General features: G+C 39.6%; 1 protein-coding gene across 6 annotated transcripts in view; it reads left to right on the top strand.

The window, feature by feature from the left end:
• NRP1 (neuropilin 1) overlaps nt 1-19,732 on the top strand; it is a 122,778-nt gene that overhangs the window by 40,062 nt on the left and 62,984 nt on the right. For all 6 annotated transcript variants that reach the window (XM_088051848.1, XM_088051842.1, XM_088051836.1 and 3 more), the window contains exons 4-6: nt 6,867-7,048; nt 11,526-11,753; nt 19,212-19,367. In XM_088051848.1, coding sequence (XP_087907974.1) covers nt 6,867-7,048; nt 11,526-11,753; nt 19,212-19,367 — 566 coding nt within the window. The remainder of the gene's footprint in view (nt 1-6,866; nt 7,049-11,525; nt 11,754-19,211; nt 19,368-19,732) is intronic.

Genomic DNA, 19,732 nt, shown 5'->3' with positions numbered 1-19,732 from the left:
GGGCCTAATCTCATTTGCAGTAGCTAAAGATCTGGCTATTGTTCTCACTGGAGCTGTATAAATAAAAGTGCAGATACAATCTGCAATTATTTGGTTCAGATCTTTAGTTCTGACAGTCCTAGGTACTCAAAAAACATGAACCAAAATACAAGGAGCATGTGATAAGATGAAGGATACTCAGATTTTAAAATAGTAATGATTCTTTTGTTGCATCTGGGTTTTGAAATGTTATTGGTTAAGGTATGTTGCATTTCAGATTCCTTTGTTCAGCAGAGAATTAAGAGCGTAATTTTAAACGAAAGTGCAAATCCCAATGCATTCAATTATTCCAGAAATCAGTGTAATAACAAGACTGCTGCTAACATTAGTTGGAATTAAACTGTTGCAGTGGGTAACTGTAGATCTTTGTTGATGTCTTTGTTACATCTTTTCTCTTTTTCACTGCAGCATTGTCTTGTACTAAAATAGACCCTCAGTAGTTCATTCTTAATGGAGACCCACTGTCACTTAATGGCATTAGAAAATTTCTGAACAGTAGCCAAATCCCAATGGCCTTATTCCCAGAAATCTCTTAGGTTGACAGGACCTTTGTATGAATAACTCCAGTGAATTTTGGCCCTGGGTGAACACCATAAAAACACCAGCTCACAAAAGACCAATGGAAACAAAGGCCCCCCAAACTGAGAATAAATTACAAATCATTAATCGATTGCAAATTGTGCATTTAAATTTCCAGCACTTTGGAGAACTCTGGGATTTAGATGATATGTTGTCTCCCTCAGGGGGCTGCATCTGCACTATGAATCCAGTACAAACAAAAGCAGTTTAAAAGCCTCCTGCCATGGGCACTGACTCCCACCTTCCCTTCTCACTGAGTTTGCACTGCCTGGCTCTTCCTAAGTCAGCCATATGAGTGTTCTTCCTCAGAGAAATGATCTGTTGGGCATTTTAATAGGAAGGCAGGCAGGAAGGCAAGAAGGCAGGAAGGAAGGCAGGAAGGCAGGCAGGAAGGAAGGCAGGCAGGCAGGCAGGAAGGCAGGCAGGCAGGAAGGCAGGAAGGCAGGAAGGCAGGCAGGCAGGCAGGAAGGAAGGCAGGAAGGAAGGCAGGAAGGAAGGAAGGCAGGAAGGAAGGAAGGCAGGAAGGAAGGAAGGAAGGAAGGAAGGAAGGAAGGAAGGAAGGAAGGAAGGAAGGAAGGAAGGAAGGAAGGAAGGAAGGAAGGAAGGAAGGAAGGAAGGAAGGAAGGAAGGAAGGAAGGAAGGAAGGAAGGAAGGAAGGAAGGAAGGAAGGAAGGAAGGAAGGAAGTGGCGGAAGGAAGGAAGGAAGTGGCGGAAGGAAGGAAGGAAGTGGCGGAAGGAAGGCAGGAAGGCAGGAAGGCAGGAAGGCAGGAAGGCAGGAAGGAAGGAAGGAAGGAAGGAAGGAAGGAAGGAAGGAAGGAAGGAAGGAAGGAAGGAAGGAAGGAAGGAAGGAAGGAAGGAAGGAAGGAAGGAAGGAAGGAAGGAAGTGGCGGAAGGAAGGAAGTAAGTGGCGGAAGGAAGGAAGGAAGTGGCGGAAGGAAGGCAGGAAGGCAGGAAGGCAGGAAGGCAGGAAGGCAGGAAGGCAGGAAGGAAGGAAGGAAGGAAGGAAGGAAGGAAGGAAGGAAGGAAGGAAGGAAGGAAGTTAGTTCCCATGCTACCTGGGAATCAGGGAGAATTTGTGCTCTGCTTAGACTTTTTGAGGACACAGCAGTCACTCAGAATCCTCTGAGAGCTCACGCTGCTTTCACCTCCATCAAGGTGTCTTGTGAGGCCCATGTGTGAGGAATTATGTCCCCGTGGTGCAGACACCTGGCAGTCCCAGCTACAGGGAAGGCTGGTGTGTCTTCAAAGGATGGGTCAGTCCCCCAGTGCCCATGGCATGGGTTACCTTATAGGAGGCCCTGGAGTCTGGTCAGGCTGCACAGAGGAGGCTCAAATGAAGAGAAATGCAGCAGATGCTGAGGTTACAGGCAGAAAATCAGCCTGTTCAGTGCTGCACCTAATTTTTTTTTTATTTTTAATATAGTGTACTTCTTTTTCTTGTTGCTAATAAACTGGGATTAGAGTTGGTGTCCCTTGAGTGCCTGCAGCTTTTAAGCTTTTAGCTCTGGGATACAGATTGCCTTGTGCCACAAGCACTGCAGTAAATCCCACACCTCTAACCCTCAGTAACTAATGGGGCACAAAGCCACAGTGCAGAACAACTTGAAGCTCTTTATTTAGATTTCTTCTTGCGATGCCTTCTGTTCAACTAAAGTGGAGACTTGTGAGGAATAAAAAAAAAAAAAAATCTTTGTAAAATAAAGGCAAAAGAAAGATACACGCTAAGAAGAAAGTTTTCAGAACCAAAGATAGTCTGACCAGGGTGGATAATTCACATCAGGGAGAAATTTAGCAGCTTGGTTGGATGTGGAATCAGAGTAATAAAATAAAGAGAGACCTGGACATTTTTTTCATCCTAACAGGTGAATAGCCAAAGTATTCATAACAACCATATAGATCAGAGCAGGCTGCAGAAAAATATGGCATACTTGGATGTAAATTATAGTTGTATATACTTCACTGATTGTTTCACAAGATTAAATGGCAGATAGATGTCAGCTGAGTTCTGCCTATTTCTTGAGAAGGAATTTTTTAAGGAAAAAGGCATAAGATCTCACTGCCCTGGTAATAGGCAAATGTGTAGAAGCAGATTGTAGCTTGGCAGAATGGCTGGCTTCAGCAGCAGGCAGAGCTTTCCAGCACTTGCACCTCACTTCCTGCAGTACAACATGCAATGGTGCATTTCAGGGGTCTCCAGCATGTTCAGAACTGAACCCCAATGTAAGCACTATTATAATTTACTAGAAACTGGCACTAGAAAATTCATCAAAATTTGAATTCCGCAGCTCTTTATATTTTTCATTGCCCAGGGCTAATTTTATAGGTATTTTTTGGCCTTTTCCTCAAAACCGTAACTTACACTTTCCAAAAAAGAACATGTTTTTGCAATTCCTTAAAGAATTAGAGGAATTCTAGATTCCCTCATCTTTCCACAGGGAATCTCTTCCAGATATGGCTTTACTAAACCATAAAACTACAAGCAACAAGTAATGGCCTGTTCAGGTACCAGCTGGGAGGAGCAGGAAGTGCATGTGAACTCTTGCACTGCTGTTCATCCATCCCCACCCAAAAACCACTTGCTGGCCTCGCACACTACAGAGGGTGCAAACAGAAGTGGGATATCTGGGAAGACCTAGGAAAGCAAAAAGGGAATGCTTTTTGCATCATGGCAAAGCAGCTCCATGAACATATTCACTGGCTATTCTCTCTTCTGGGCAGGCATCTCCTATTTTCACATCTGAACTTATGCTCTAGTCTTTCACCCAGAACTACACTCCATGGTTAGCGCCATGTTTATATTTACATTTCTCTGCCATAAGCCCTAAAGGACTATAAAATTACAAGAAATATTTGCCACACCATTGACAGCAGTAACTGAGTGAAGAACTGCCAAATGGGAAATCCAAATTTGCAAACTCAGTATTCTGGGCTGTGTGCCAAGTCTGTCTGGGTGCTGTGGAGGTGAAACATTCAGTCTTCTCACAGGGATGCCAATGTGCCAACTGTATCCCTGGCACAGCATCTTCTGACAAACTTATGGAAAAGAACTGCTACCAAGTCCAGAGGGACATGCAAGCTGCTTTCTGAGCTTCCTTGGCAGCAACTCCATTTCCAAGTTGTGACTGTACTTTCTCCTATTTACAAGACCAGTTGTTTGTGATACGCTGTGGTCTCTGGTAGGATTTTGAAAAGTGCAAAAATGACAGCAGGATGTTGGTTTCCAAGTATAAACTAGTAAAATCCACAGTAATTTTATTTCTCTAAGAAAAAAGTAATATAGATACTCATTTACTGCAGCCCAGATATCATATGTTGTCACCAGTGTGGGAGAATCCAAATCCATTTGTTAGCACCAAATGAAAAACGTGATCATTAGAACATGAAGGTTGTGGGGCTGATCTCTAAAGCTTCCTCTTTTCAAATTGTACTTCTTACCCGTTGTCTCACAGCTAAACTTCTTCTCTGTCTGTCAGTAATTTTTCAAAATGAAAGAAAAAAAATAATAAAATCTTCCAATCTTCCATGGGGCTGCATGACCTCTAACTTGAAAAAATCCATTAGAAGAAAGCCTTTTAGTAACCAAATTGTGTCATTTACAACTGCACAGCAGCCAGGAAGAGCACCATAAATTACCATTCTGTAACTACAAGGGACAATGGAAAGTGTGGGCAGACTATTGCAATAAATGAGGAAAACTAGTAGAGTGACAGAATTTAATTTGAATGGGTTTTTTTTTTGCCTAATTTACTTCATATAATAACAAAATTGGTACTTCCAGGTTAGTTATTTTTTGGCTGTGGAAGACTTAGCAAGACCATATAACATTGTTTATTTTTAAGGTGTAGCAGAATAAAACCACTGAATCCAAGCTGTTTGAATATTTCGTCTTCTTTATACGAAGGAAAAAAATAAAATTTGCATGGCATTTTAGTTAATTTAGTTAATTTCCTTCTCATACCATTTGAAATTTTGTCTACTGTTGAAGCTTGAGCAAAGAATGGTGCCCGGGAAAGTGGTGAAATAATGTCACCATGGGATAAATGGAGCAAAGACTGTAACTCAGATGGTGTGGGTTTATGTGGTTATTCTTTCTTTTAATCTCTTTTTTAATCAACGAGCAGTTGATTATTTGGAGAAAGGTTGTCTTGTTAAAAATTCTCAATATATATTTTTTTCCTAAAATCTAAAAACTAGTAGCATGTATCCCTGAGTACTTTCAATTGGTTTTGCAGGAACCTAGAACTGGCATTTTTAAGGATATTTCTGAGAAAGGAAAATAAAAAACAAACCAGACAAAACCTCAACGATTCTGAGGTCTCTTTACAACTCCTCTCCTGACTTTCAAATCCTTCTATACACATATCATAAAGACATTATAGAAAGAACAGAAGTCTAATTTTAAAAACTACAGGCTACTTAAGTATCTGTAAAATTATCTCAGAAATGCATGTTTCCACTTTGTAATTCCACCAGTCTGCACTGGGACAGTGAAGCCAGTGAGCTGAGCAATTGCTACTAGAAAAATCAAATACATAAGAAGAAATGCAGTTAACACAATATTTCACATATGTTAATGCTTACAGTTCCATCAGTGTCAGCTTTATTTTCTATTTGATATACACCAAAGCTGGCACACAATTTTAACTGATGAGGTAATGTCATTTTTAATTTAAGGAGCCTTAAGCTGTCCACTTTAACTAGTGATATCATCTTTGCAGCTGTCTCACAGGACTTCATGTAAACATAAGTAATGTGCCCTGGATGGTTTGGAGCAGAGTTGTTAAAAATGACATTGGTCATCATGAAGACATTCTTTTTCCTTTGATCTCTTTAAAAATGCCAGACACACTTTATTGTCCTGTCATTTTTAGCTCTTCCTTGTATATTAATATGCTTGGAACATTTCAGTGAGCATAACAGTAGAATATAAAGGTCTAAACAAATTAATGGCAACATTTTAATGTCAGTCGTAGTAAGATAATGAAAAGTAAATGAGATTGTCTGGCTAACAGCAACTTGTTAAATGAAAGGGCAGCGTGGCTGAGACACAGAGACTCGGGGCAGGGAAAAGCCTTTTGCTGCTGTTTGAGAGTCACAGGACACAACTCAAGCTCCAAATGCCACCACCTTCTAGGAGAAGATTAAACTGATTATACAGATTGGGTCTGATCCTCCTTCCTGTCTGGGGTCAAGTGAAATCATCTGCTAATAAAACTTAAGAACAGACCTGTCTCTGCACCTGCAGCTTCCCCCCTCCCATGACTTTCATTCTCGTTTGTATTCCCTGGGCAGGTTCAGCACCACCAGCTTGCTGGGCTTGCTCTCCTCAGCCCTTGAGCACCAAATCTGTCAGAGCAGACCCTGCATGTTGCCATCTCTGGTGACAGGGCTGAGGAGCCCTAACGTGTTGCTCACAGACAAACTGTTAGTACCGATCATTATTTGGTTATTACATGCTTTTCCTTATACAGTCTTAGGTTTGATGCAAATAATCACAGAGGTTTTAGCCCAGTCTGTCCAGTAATCACATGCTGTACAAATATGAATGTTGTAACATGCATTTCTTGATTCAAATATCTAAATAAAGGTGATTTGTATTGAAACTATTTTTGTCTGAGAAAAATCAAGTGCTGTGTCTGAGTTGTGGATTTTGTGATGTGCTCCAAACTATTTGTCCAGATAATAAGGAAAATAACAGATTTTTCTACCACTGATCTGCAACATGATGGAGTTTTGAACAAAATCTAATGTTTAGGGATTTATTTATTATTCCGTGGACATATGTTTGGAGGACAGCATATGGAAATCAAAGTATTGTTCATAAAGAGCTACAGCCAAAAAGACATTTTTGAATTCATAACAGAACTTCACAGTTTGAAAAGAATGCTATGCATTATGTATTGATAACAACACTACACAGACAAAGGAACACAATTTAATAATACAGAATTGTGCTCGTGAGATTTCCTTTTTTTTTTTTTTTTTGTTAATTGGTTACTTTAGCTGACATTGTCTGCAAGCATAATGGACACCATTCTTCCTAATAGTTCCATGTTGCCAGATGATGTCTACAGACATAATGTAGTCCATTTTAATTATTTCATTTTGCTTACATCTTTCAGCATAATGCATTTTCCAAGCAAGCTAGCATTTTTCTTGATTATCTATGTTGTGTTATGGTTTCTAAATTAATTAGGACTCCTTCTTTCCTGGAAGTTAAAAGTTTCTTCCTTCCATTTATCTACCAGGTATGATTATGTTGAAGTGATTGATGGAGATAATGCTGAAGGACGCTTATGGGGAAAGTACTGTGGAAAAATTGCTCCCCCTCCTTTAGTGTCTTCAGGACCATACCTTTTTATTAAATTTGTTTCTGACTATGAGACACATGGAGCAGGATTTTCTATCCGTTATGAAGTTTTCAAAAGAGGTGAGAAACAATTCATTGTTACATAGTTCATAACCTGTGATTTTTACTTCCATCAGAAAGTTCACCATAATTCTTTGGAATGGGAAAAATGCGTGAAAATGCTTGAAAGAGAAAATCTTATTACTCTAGTAATTCCAAGGCGGGGTTTGTATTCAGTGGGTGTAAATCATCATGAATCCAGTGGGTCAGCTGTGTCTGAGGGTTGACTCCTCTGCATGAAATATGGTCGTTTTTGTCAGCTGTTTGTTTCAACCATCTTAAAACCATTAGCTTTATTGCTTTTTTTGTTTTTTAATAATAATTACTGTGTGATTTATAATGTTACTGCCTCAACAGCACTGCAACCTTCTGAGTCCCTGGCTTATTTTGGTTAGTGTTTTGCTTTGTGCTCCCAAGAGATGGCTGTGGGCTCGGAAAGGACCCGAGTACACATGGGCAGCAGATGATGTTGCTGCTGCTTTAACAAATCATGTTTGGGAGGCAAAGGAGAGAAGCAGCTCACACTGATCACAGGCATGACCTGCTGGGTGCTCATGCCAGGAGTTAGTGCCAGTGAGCACAATTAGCTTTATGGGGCACAGAGAAAGCCCAGAGAAACAGAGAGTGCAGGATTAAGCAGAGAGAGAGAGACACTCCCTCTTTTATAACACTCTTCCCAAGTCAATAGCTTAGAAGGGCTGTAAGATCACTTTTTTTGGCATACATCTTCCCTATAGCTGGATGGAGATTAATAATTTATATGTTCCATTCATGGAGAATACAGGACCAAAGCTCATAATATATAAAAATATAATAACATTCATTTTATACAAAAAAATTTGACTTCAACATCAATGTTTAGGGACATATTCACAAAAGCAGCTCAAAACTTCAGATTTCCAATGCACACCACTCCCAGTCAGTGCCCCATTTTCAGAACCAGTCCAAGTCCCTTTTATGCACCTAAACCAAAGCCAGATTTTCAGCTGTGTTCAGAGCGCACTCTTGGTGGCAGCTGTACTGCTAATGAGCAGAAGCACAGTAGTGAAGTCTCTTTTCTATTGCTATTGCTGCTCTGCACAGTGCTAATTGGGGCCACAGACCTCTTGTTCACCATCTTCCCTGTCTGTAAATCCACTCTTGACTCCCAGAAATTCTTTTGCTGACCTTCAGGGTCACATTTTTTGAAAGAATTCAGCATCCAAATGACACCAAACTTTCCTAAAGAAAAAAATTCTATTTATTTTGATGTGCTTAGGAGCCTAAACTCTTGAAAATGTGTTCTAATGTTTCTCAGTGCTTATGTATGCAGTACCATCTTTCATAAAGAACAAGGCTGAAACACAAGAAGAAGTGAAAGAATGATCTGTGAAACAATCTATTTTAGCAACTGAACCCTTTTAAGAAAAAGGTTTTATTTATTTCCTAACAGTATGGTGACAACTCAGAACTCTGACAGGAACGTTGTGTTTATTTCCTTGTGTGGTCATTTACATGTCTCAAAGATACACATTAACCATGTTAAAATGGCATTATGAATGAGATTTTACACACATGGAAGTCAGGAAACTCAAAATTATGGCTCCCAGAGCAACTTTAGCTCCAGTTCATTCCACGTAAACTATGTATTAAGGCAGGACAGTTATCACCATAGAGTGTTAGAAAATGCCATGTGTACACAAAGGATACAAATTATCATTGCTGTGGGAACACAGCTCTATTTAACTTCTTAGAAAATGCATATACGCTATACCAGTTTTACATTTTAGTATCTGTGCCAAATAAAGCAGTTCACCCTTTTGCACAGGTGAAGCTCAACTGCTCACACCAGAAAAATATGTCTGGTTTAGCATATTCACAACTTATAATTTCCCAGGTATGGGAAGAATGATGCCAAGCCCAAGGTCCTGTGGTGCTGAGCTGAAGACTGAGCCTCATTCCAGCGCAGTGTATTTTTGCCCATTACTCTTTACTTCTCATTCAGCTCCATGGCCAGAGAGATACTGAAGAAGTTGTAGTCAGGACTAAAACATGAAACACATTTTGCCCAACACTTAGCCCACATGAAATGTTCATCATTTTGGCTTGGGCAGACATTCTATTTTAGGGTGGATGAGTGACGTATTCGCTAGAAAAGGATCTACACAGTTCACATTCAACTTTCCTAACTTTAGTCAACTAAATTTATGGTGTAAACTGAAAGAAAAGAAACTGTCAACCAAGAAGGCAAATTATTTTTTGGCTCACTGACACCCACAGATAGCAGATTAAATTATCCCCAATGTCATCTATTTTCCTTTGCTCTCTCTGTTGCCTCCTCTCTGCCTTTCCTTCAGTTCTCATCTCTTCCTTTGTTTCATACACATGTACACATGTAGTTTTTCCACCTCAGAAGTATCTACTTTTGGTATCTCCACTGGAACCTTTTCTGCCAGTTTTCCATGCACATTGTCCCATGGAGTTCCTCATAGCCTCTGTAATTCCTGCAGCTGCTTCACAGTGTCAATAAAGGGTCAAAATCTTTGGAGGGCATTTTAGTGAGACAGCTCCCCTGAAAACAGTTTCTGTTTCTTGCACCAGATTGACTCGAACATGTTTAAAATAAAGCAAGCTGGCATCAGGATACCATGTGTGAGTATAAGGAGCCTGACGATCGCACACACTCAGAGCCAAGATCTGGCTGTATTTAATAAAGTAATAATGATCCTGGCTTACATTTTATATTGCATCTTTTATTGGATTCCAAGAGGAGTACAGAGCACTTTAGACTATGAATGGCATAGCAAAGCTATTTTATCCTGGAACAGCAGCTACTGGTGGGAGTGAGGAGCAACAACCAGAATATAACCCTCCCCTACACGACAAGGAGACAAGGGAATGACAGGGAGAGAAGAGGAATATTCAACTAATGTGTAAGGGGGTGATTTAATTACAGGCAAAATGTAATTTCCCAAATTAGAATGGGTCAGGTTACATGAGCATCAATATTCACATCTTCCAAAATATGCCACAAAGTGTTCTGAATATTGATGTGATAGTTCAAGAATTTCCTCTCAGTGTCTGTTGAAGGGCAAGATTACCTGAACTGAGTAAATTCATTCAGACCTCTCTTGTGAGCTGAATTTAGCTGGGAGGTGGCCAGATCTGTGGGGGGTAATATGCTTGGCACATTCACAATGAAAACATTTTCTATAGTGAAATAAGAGTATTCATATATGCAACAAGGCAGACTGTTTTCCTTCAATGATCTGTGTTAGGCATTGGAAATCCTCTAAGGCTCCTGACTACAGTCTCTAAGGATGCTGGGCATCCTCATCCAGACTGGGGCCTCACACACGTCATCCTCCAGCACAGACCTGCCTGTTGCAGCCAAGCTGTGCTCTCCATGTCCTTCCTCTCCCCCAGTCTGAGCACCTTCATTTAGGTCATCCCACCCAAGCTCCCCAGGCCAGCTGATATCCACCAATGCCCCAAGTCCTGTAAATCACTCTATTAAATTTGGAGTGTCAAAAGGCAGAGGGGGGTACCTTTGCCGACCTTGTGGGAAGATGTGTGGGCAGTGCCTGCAGCTGACTTCTGAGCATACCTGCAGGTGTGGGATCCAGAGAGAGGATTCCAGAGGGGCCTAAATAAAGGAGAAATGAGATCCATCAACAAGAGAGAGATTCCAGTTTGTCCCCTGTATTCACAAAGGCAAATCCAGTGACCTGGCCTTTTATACCCTTACATCTTTACTATCACTTTTCTGCTCCACCAACAGCACTGTTTGGAGCATCCCATTATGCCATAGTGGGAACATCAGGGAAAGCTGGTGTGTCAACATTGACATTAGGTGACTTCTAGCAACACTGCCTGTAATCACACAGTTTATCATGCCCACACTAACAGCAACATTTTACTGGTGCACCTGTGTCAACACCACTCAGAATGAGTCACTCACCCTCAGTACATGTACGAATTACCTTTCACATTTAGTTTGTCAAGGAGGCATAGGTCACATCTGGCAGAGTTACTGAGTCAGTGCTCCAGGAATCTGAAACCACTACTCCCTCTACTGAATTCACTCACCCGTTTTTGTAGAAAATTCTATTTCACCAATAAAAGCCTGTCAGCCATAAGATTTAAAGATTTGAGCTTGAAGGGGCTATAATTATTTCTCTAGGGCTCTGTCGAGATTTCTGCAGCTTACACTTTCATTGTTCCCACATGACTTTGTATTTGTCATAATTTTTTCTAGAGCTGGTACAAGTTTTCATATTGTTCCATACAAATTGAGAATTGAAGATCAGACAGTATATGCGAATTGGGCTTTAAATGACTGACTATCAGTAATAGGAACAAGCTGGCTGAATGATTAATGCAGCGATTAAAATGAGGTGTTTCATTGAAAAGCCACCTTTGCTGCTGGAGAGACAATACAACCTAATTTGTTTTCCAACTAACTGCTTTGCTCAGTAGCACAGTGTTAACCCAGTTGATTTTTCTCCTTCTCCTACAGGACCTGAATGTTCCAGAAACTTTACTTCATCAAGTGGAGTGATAAAGTCCCCTGGATTCCCTGAAAAATATCCCAATAGCCTTGAATGCACTTACATTATCTTTGCACCAAAGATGTCAGAGATTATACTGGAATTTGAAAGCTTTGAGCTAGAACCTGATTCAAATACTCCAGGGGGAGCATTCTGTCGCTATGACCGATTGGAAATCTGGGATGGATTCCCTGATGGTAAGAGAAAAATGGACTTTAATATGCATAACCATTACTGTGTAGTGGCCTGCAGAAGGCATATTCCCATTTTTTAAACTGTCATGCTAGAGAGATCTGTACTTGATTTATGTGAAGTGAGTTGAATTAAAAAGAAATGGAGAAAATGCTCTGTAAATTCATTCAGTAAAGCATATCATAGTGTGAATGATTTTTTTTTTGGATGAAATATGTTCAATTTTAACAGTTGGCTTAGAAGAAACCTCTGTGTTCAGTGCTAATATGTGAGGAACCTGCTACACTAAAATAAATTAAATGTGAAGCCTTATAATTAGTCTCCAAATTTTCACAGCTAACCCATAAGCATAGTCCAGACATTTCCAACAAATTGCAGAAACTGGACTTCAGGTATTGACCCTCTGACTTGCAGAAGAACTGTATTACAGACCAGCTGCCAAAGCAGAGTATTTCTTTGCCAGAAAAAAATGTGGTGTCCATGCAGTTGAAATCATGGTGACTAAACAATTACCCAGGTCAGTAAACAGCCACTGAGCTATTCGTTCAGATGGCTTCAGTGACTGGGCACTGCAGGGTTCCTCCACTATATTACTCTCTCTTCCAGCAGTTTAAGCAAATCCAAAGGTTTTATCTTAATTTGTTAATTTATAATCTCTGATTAGATGGCCTCATGTGTCAGGGTGGGTGTGTTGGGTACCCTTCTGGAACATTTCTGCCATCTCAGTAATTTTCCACTTAGTTGTTGACCTCACTTGACCGTGTGCACATTCAATAAGTGCATAGCTAGATATTAGCTAACCCTATAGAGCCAGAGAGACTCAATTCACCCTCTTCCCGACCCCAGATCCCTGCTTTACACTGAGTCTGACAAATAAAATACCTGCATGATTTCTCTATGTTTTTCATGTACAATCTTGGGTCTGCAAGGTTCAAATCTCCCTTAAGCAGGGCAGGTACCAGTTCTCCAAGGACCCAAAGCCAAAGGCTGCAGCTCCAGCCTCAAAGGGATTGTTCCAGCTGAATGCCCAACCTTCAGGGTGCCCAAATGCCTATATGAGCTGTAGAAACAGCTGTGTAAAGCTGATTATCAGTGATGCCTTTTTCACTGTTTCTGTGTTTGGCATAAGCTGATGAAGAGAAGCATCTTGAAGCTGTCCTTTTTCTTAATTTTTAATTTGTAGCAAAATTCAGTGACTGAAGATTTATGCTGTTTGTGTTGGGCACTAATTACAACTATTTCTGTTTTCCACTTGTGTGATAACTCATATTAATAGATTTTTTGTTTGTTTTATGAACAGCACTGGCAGTTTCTACAAACTGCTAATCCTACATTAATATTTGATTTCAATGAAAATATATAACTTAAGAAATATATTTTAATAACACATTAAAACTTGCCTGTTTTCCTAAATAAATTCTCAATATAATTTTGCTTAAAGCTTCCATTGATGCTGCAGGAAATATGTCTTTTAACATATATTTTCTCTTTTTTTGTTTTTATTTTATGCTTAATGGGTTTATCATGGCTTTTTTCAATCCACTTCAATAAAGAGTGAAGAAAGATCCATAACAGTAGCTAAAAGACTATTTAGTATTTAATGCCTCAATTAGGAAAACAATATTTTAACAGTACAATAAAGATGTCCGGAACATTTAATAATAGGTTTATTTGTATATAGGCCAAATTTGTCCTGTAAAGCTTGCATTTAAACTAATATTTGAAAAGATGATCCAGTAAATCAATTAATGTATAATATAACCAAAAAGAAATGTGTTATTGTCAGTGTAGAGGGTTTCAAAGCAGTAATTTCCTGGTTCAAGAAAGTGGCTGAGCCATACTGACGACCAATTATCAACAAGCGTTATCAGCCTTCCACAAACTGTCTCACGAACTCTCTACACTCAAAATGATCCTCACATCCACTAAGGATACTTGCATGCTTACTTGTAAATATTCTACAGAATTTGCAGGCTGGAAAAATGTTTTCTTAGTTACCAACTCTTGAAGGTTGCAGCAGTTGTAGGAAAACGTAGGACGAATCTCAGCCAGCAGTCAGTCTCTCTCGTTTAACTTTACAAAGAAAGATGGAATGTGGTTGCTTTTCTATAAATGCATTGCAGGATGAATCCCTGGAAGAGAGAACTATTTCAACTGAAGAGCAAAGCTGGAACAGGAAATCACTGGTACAACCTGGCCATCAAATGAAGATAGAGAATGTCTGGATACTGGAGAATATAGAGAGAGAGTATCTGGGGGAAAAAAAATCTCATTTGCATCCACATGGAAATAGTAAATTTCTACACAATGGTGAATTAGAGAGTATGGCTCCCTTTGATGAAGGGAGACTCCCCCCGGCTGAGTCTTTGAGCCATTTGTCCATTTCCCTTTAGTCTGTGCAAAAATATTCTACACTCTTAACTGGAACATGGTCATGTGCACTTCTAATTTCCTGGTGTACTCCCTTGCACAGTTTTAGCACACATCAATTTGCACTTTCCCAAGAAATTGGTGACACCAGTGAAAGCCAGGGATCACTCTCAACCGGCAAGTTGGTCATGGCCAGCCAGTTTCAGAGGGAAGAGCCGCATAGGGCAAGCTGTGCCACACTTAGTCTGGTCCCAGGAGCAGCCCTTGGCTACTGGCTGCAGGTCCAGGGGGTGTCCCCTGGCCTGCTCTGTTTAGTGATATATCCATAGAAAAGGAAGTTCTTTTTCTTTGTTGTAATTCATTGCTGCTCACATGCTCAGTTGTGTTAAAGCTGCTGTTGTATTGATACAAATGTGGAAGAAGAATTTTTTTAATATGTGGGAAAAATGTATATCCTTCAATGCACCTCCCCTGCTCCACAGCAACACAGCTGTGGTTTCCTGGGATGGTGGCACTATTGTAATATGAGAGAGAGAACATGTTTTTGGAAAATAGTTGTGGTCTCAAGCAGAGCAGAATTAGGTGGACAGCAGCCTGAATGTGCATCTCTGGAAAACAGGCTCAGCATTTCAGCCAGGCACAGGAGTCCCTCTGTTCCCAGCAGGGAACAGCATCCCACTCTGACCTGTCACAACATCTACTTTAGGGCACAGTTAATGGACCTTTGGAGTTTCTTGTCTCGTTGACTGTACTGGAAGCTATGAATCCCTAAACTTTAGATGCCTAAGTTAGAGCAGATGAAACCCAACATAAGTGGAAAATGTTTTCACTATAGAATTTGATAAGCTACAGTCACTAGAGATCAGCAGGAAATAAATTTGCTGTTTTACACAGTTGTGATTATTTTTTCCTTCCTTTCCCCAAGAAAAGCAAAAAATAAAGAAGAGAAATGTTCTTTTAAACAAATTTTCACAATGATGTTTAAAAGGATATGTCAAAGTCAGTAAGCTTCCATTTACATTTTACTTCTACGTAATTTCCATTTCACTGATGGAAAACAATTTTCTGTTAGAGAATTTGACAGCAACTGTAACAGTCATTCAAAAAGACGTTAATCCTGAAATGCTCTGTCACAGTCATGGAGTCCTCAGCCTACCTGGTTGTCCTTTCAGTGGATTGAAGCTGGCAAGTGCTGAGTATTTGCTACTTGATTCTACAAAATACGTGCTTATCTTTGAAGCATGTGAACAGTTAGATTGACTTCAAAAGGAATTCACCAAGGACACTACAGGACTGAAGTTAAACAGTGGTATAAGTGCTCTGCTGTTTCAAGAGAGGAATGGTAGGCATTCAGGAATGCCTCAGACCTGGAATTTTGTTTTGTGAAAAAAACCCTTTTGAAGAATATCTGAGAATTACAGGTGCTTGTTGCAAATATTGTACAGAAAAGGGACCATAGTTTGAAAGAGATAGCAGGTGGATTTAGAGCAGGAGAGTGAGTAGATCTCAGAATAGAAAGATGTGATTTTGCATGAATAAACTAGATACCAAAAATATCTTTGCCCAAGGCACAGATATATCTCAGCCAGCGTCTGCTGAGAACACTCCATTGATGACTTTGAAGAAAAATAGCCCACTCAAAATGAGGACTAGCTTTAGTGATGAATTGCACATATTCATCATGCAGCTCTCTTTGAAGCTCTATAGGCTGTCTACTAGGGCTCAAACATAATTTAAAGAAGTTTACATATGGTTTGAGAACCACAGCCTAAGCATTGCTGCTTCAGTCAATACCACAAGAGCTTCCACTGAAGTACAGAGCAAAGCAGAATGCTTTACTGCAGTCATTAAGATCAGTGCAAATGAAGGTTGCTATTAATCCAAGTGTGTTTCTCCTGTTGTGGCTGCTTTCTACACTCTTGTGAGAAGCCATTAAGATCTAAGAGCATACACAAGCTTGGTGTAGTTGACTGCTGGAATGTGAAGATTGAATTAATTTTTCAGCTGTTTTTTCTTCCACATCCTAAATTGTGTGCAAATATTTTTTCAATAAAAATCATAGAGATGTGAAAATACTGTCCACAACATACTTGCATACTTATAAAAAAACAGCTTTAAAGTTAAACAGGTGGCTAGTTAACGTAGCATTTGTTTCAATATTTTAGAAGTCTGATATACCTTTTTCCTTTGCTTCTGTTTTTTTGGGAAGTTCTTAACCTAATTCCAAAAGCTAACATTTCAACTAGATGGGTAAAAGTGTATTTCAGTAAGTCTCAGAATTTCCTCATATCAATATTCTTTGTGCAGAAGGGCAAACAATAGTAAAGAAAAGAAGAATCAGTAAGGATAAGGTTTCTGTTTAGTCTTGAACTACCAGCCACTTCCTATATATTCTGTGCTCTGATCTTTAAACCTTCAAAAATACTTATTAAGAACAATCAAGGATTTATTCAAGGTGTAGAATTGGATTCTGCATTTTGGGAAATGCATGCAAAATAGGTTTCTTAGTTGTCCCTCCATCTTTTAACCAGAAAGTTACTCAGTTTTCCACTGTATCATACTGTGCCCGTAGAAAGAGGAGCCAAGGTCTCCGAAATTGCTACAGCATGGGCAGCCAGATGAGGTAGCTGGCTCACTGAAATGCCTTTGTTCTGCAGGTAGTGTAGAAGCATCCTGGAGTGAGGACATAATCCAAGTGACTCACATTTGGAGTAGCCCTTCCTGGGGGATGCAGTCATAGTAACATAATGGTGCACAGTTGGAGGCTGGCCTAATGACTTTTCAGCACCTTCTGCCCTAAAATTCCCTTTTGGAACTCTAGACAGTCTATCATGAAATCCCACCTTGTTTCCTAAGAAATTGTCAGGAAGATGGTAAATAAACAGTGGCATAGTCTACCTAAGCAGACAGCAGTCTCACCCCTGAATGACTCCCCAGATGAGTTTCCTGCACAGCATTTATGTGGTGACACACAATGTATTTGATAATTTATTGTCATTCAAAAGTTTCAAGACTTGAATGGAAAAAAAAGCAATAGAAGGGGGGAACTTTGTGTTAGCTATTTATGGAAGAAGGAGAATCTCTATTTCATCGAGTTGTGCTCAGATCAATATCATATTAGTTCAGCAGGGTAAGGTTTACATGATGTGCAAAAAAATTCAATACCTCTTTGTGTCATATTCTGCACATTTTTGGCATTTGTATCCACATAGCTAGCAAAGGCAATAGTACTGTGATGGCAGGGCCAATCTGTTGAAGACTCAAATGCATAATCACTAAATATTTCTTAAAAATTATAAACCAGTGAGTCATGGGGAATCTTAAAGCCTGTCTGCTTTAAACAAAGTTCTCTTCTGTTTGTCGTTTCAAAGAGGCTTCCCTACAGGAAATGGGAGGAGGGAGTCTCGGAGGCTCCATAACATGGTAGCCTTATCCTTCTTATTCTCTTGCAGTTCAGAGCACCATCAGCAGCGATAATCTTGAAAGCCATTGTGAGAAAGAGCAGGATTAGAGCTGTTTGCACACAGAAAATGCAAAAGAAAACTGAAAAAAAAAAAACAAAACCAAAAACCTGTAGCAACTGGAATGTGTGGGCATTATTTTGTGTTTTAAAAAAGCTGTTGATGGTAGCATTCTAAAACAAACTTCTCTCTCTGAAACATAAAACCATGAAGCTTTAATGATTTCTAGGATGAAGAAGAATTCAACTCATATCCATCCTATAGGATGTTTCATTCTATCAATGCTGCATTGAAAAACCTTAGTGGAAAAAGTCTGAATTGGCAGGTATTTGAAATGCCATGAGATTGCCAAGGCAACTGAAGACTAACTGTGGCCATAATATGGATAGAAAAGGACATGCTGGCAGCAAGAGCTATAACATCTGAGCTCCCTCTTTCTGGCAACTCTAGGGCCTTACAGAAATGTGTAGCTTATATAATAAAATTATTCCAAGCTGGAACTGTTTTACTTGTTGGAAAATGCCAATAAATGACTAGAAAATTATGTTAGCTGTAGATTTTCTTTGAACTGTGAATAATTAGGATATCTAAACATTTTATATTTTAAACTGAAAGTGTAATGGACTTCCTAGAGAAATGACAAGGTGTTAATTTAAGCCTGGAAACCAGTGGTGTAAGCATTAGAATGATGCCTTATGATTATTTTCATGATTGACTCCATGGGTGGGTTTTAGCATTATCTTTTCTTATTGTTTGTAAGCACAGATGTACCACCATTCCACAGCCTAGGGACCTATCTGTAGGGAATGCTCAAGTGCTAGAAGGCCACATATGTTGGTTGTGAATTGAGTAGCTTAATTAAGGAAAAAGATTATCTCACTGTACAGCAAATGCTGAAAAATACCAAAATCAGGTTTATACAGTATTAACATGAAGGGAGATCATGTGACAATGTATGTGTGTGTATTCTGTGACATGGAGATATACTTAAGAAATTCTTGCTCTTTTGAAAGGATTAGGATTTCACTCTTAAATTATTTTACAGTATTCTTTCATGTTGATCATATGGGCAAAAGAACTATGGGCTCTGAAAGCCTAAGTTAAGGGGGATGAAGAGTCATTGGTCATAGCTTCAATATGAGTCAAAAATGTTTTTCAAAGTTTGAGATTAAGTTAACAGATCATCTGCAGCATAGAGCATAAAACCTGGAAGGCACTGTTTGAACTCCTCACAGAATCTTGTGTACCAGGTTGGCAAATCAGGCCATTCAGTTGCTCTTGTCATAAATTGGTGCTTCAATCACACTTTGGAAAATACTTGTGGTGCTTCGTACGTGTAATTTTGTGCATCACTGCCCTCTCTGCACACTTTTAAGGACACTTTTTTGAATCTTGGTTCTGTACATTTTCAGAGGTTCATGGAGTGCTATCTGGAGCATTTTAGAAGTATGATTGCTAGGGTAGGATAAACAATTTATTGTTCATCACTGAATTATTGATGGCATTGTTATTTTGAACTGTTACAGAGGTTCACCATTTCCTGCTGAGGCACCGTCTTTGGGAGGATATTGTAGTGGCACCTATTGTTGTAGCAGCACTGGTAGTTTACTATTGTACGCTGTTTCTTTGCAGTTGGCCCACACATCGGGCGTTATTGTGGGCAAAACAACCCAGGACGTGTCCGGTCTTCAACAGGGATTCTTTCAATGGTATTTTACACCGACAGTGCAATAGCGAAGGAGGGCTTCTCAGCAAACTACAGTGTGTCACAGAGCAGTGTCTCAGAAGGTCAGTATTTATCTATCCCACAGAGCTTCTTGGAAAATACTCTCTGTTATGTCTTCTTACACACCAGGTGTTGCCCTAAAGCTTTAAAGAAAGCTTAAATAAATAAAATGGTGGAGAAGGATTGGTTCTGTTTTCTTTTTTTCGTTTTTTTCTTTTTTTTTTTAAAGAACAGCTGCCCTTTGAAAAGTGCAAGGAGCAGAATTCTCCTCACAGTTTTATTCCACTGTATTGCCAGGAAGTTGGGATAATTATTGTGAAAATCTGTGCTGACCAAGGAAACGCAGGAATGCAGAGCAATTGAACACTTGCATTAAAACAATGAAACATGAATAATGAATGCACTATCCAAAGCCTTCTTTTATTAC

The sequence above is a fragment of the Pseudopodoces humilis genome, chromosome 1 (genome assembly GCF_049639895.1).
Source record: "Pseudopodoces humilis isolate 2021_Gansu_Grassland_sample_001 chromosome 1, ASM4963989v1, whole genome shotgun sequence".
NCBI lineage: Eukaryota > Metazoa > Chordata > Aves > Passeriformes > Paridae > Pseudopodoces > Pseudopodoces humilis.
Note: the sequence above shows the minus strand (reverse complement) of the source record. Positions and strands in the feature narration are given on the sequence as shown.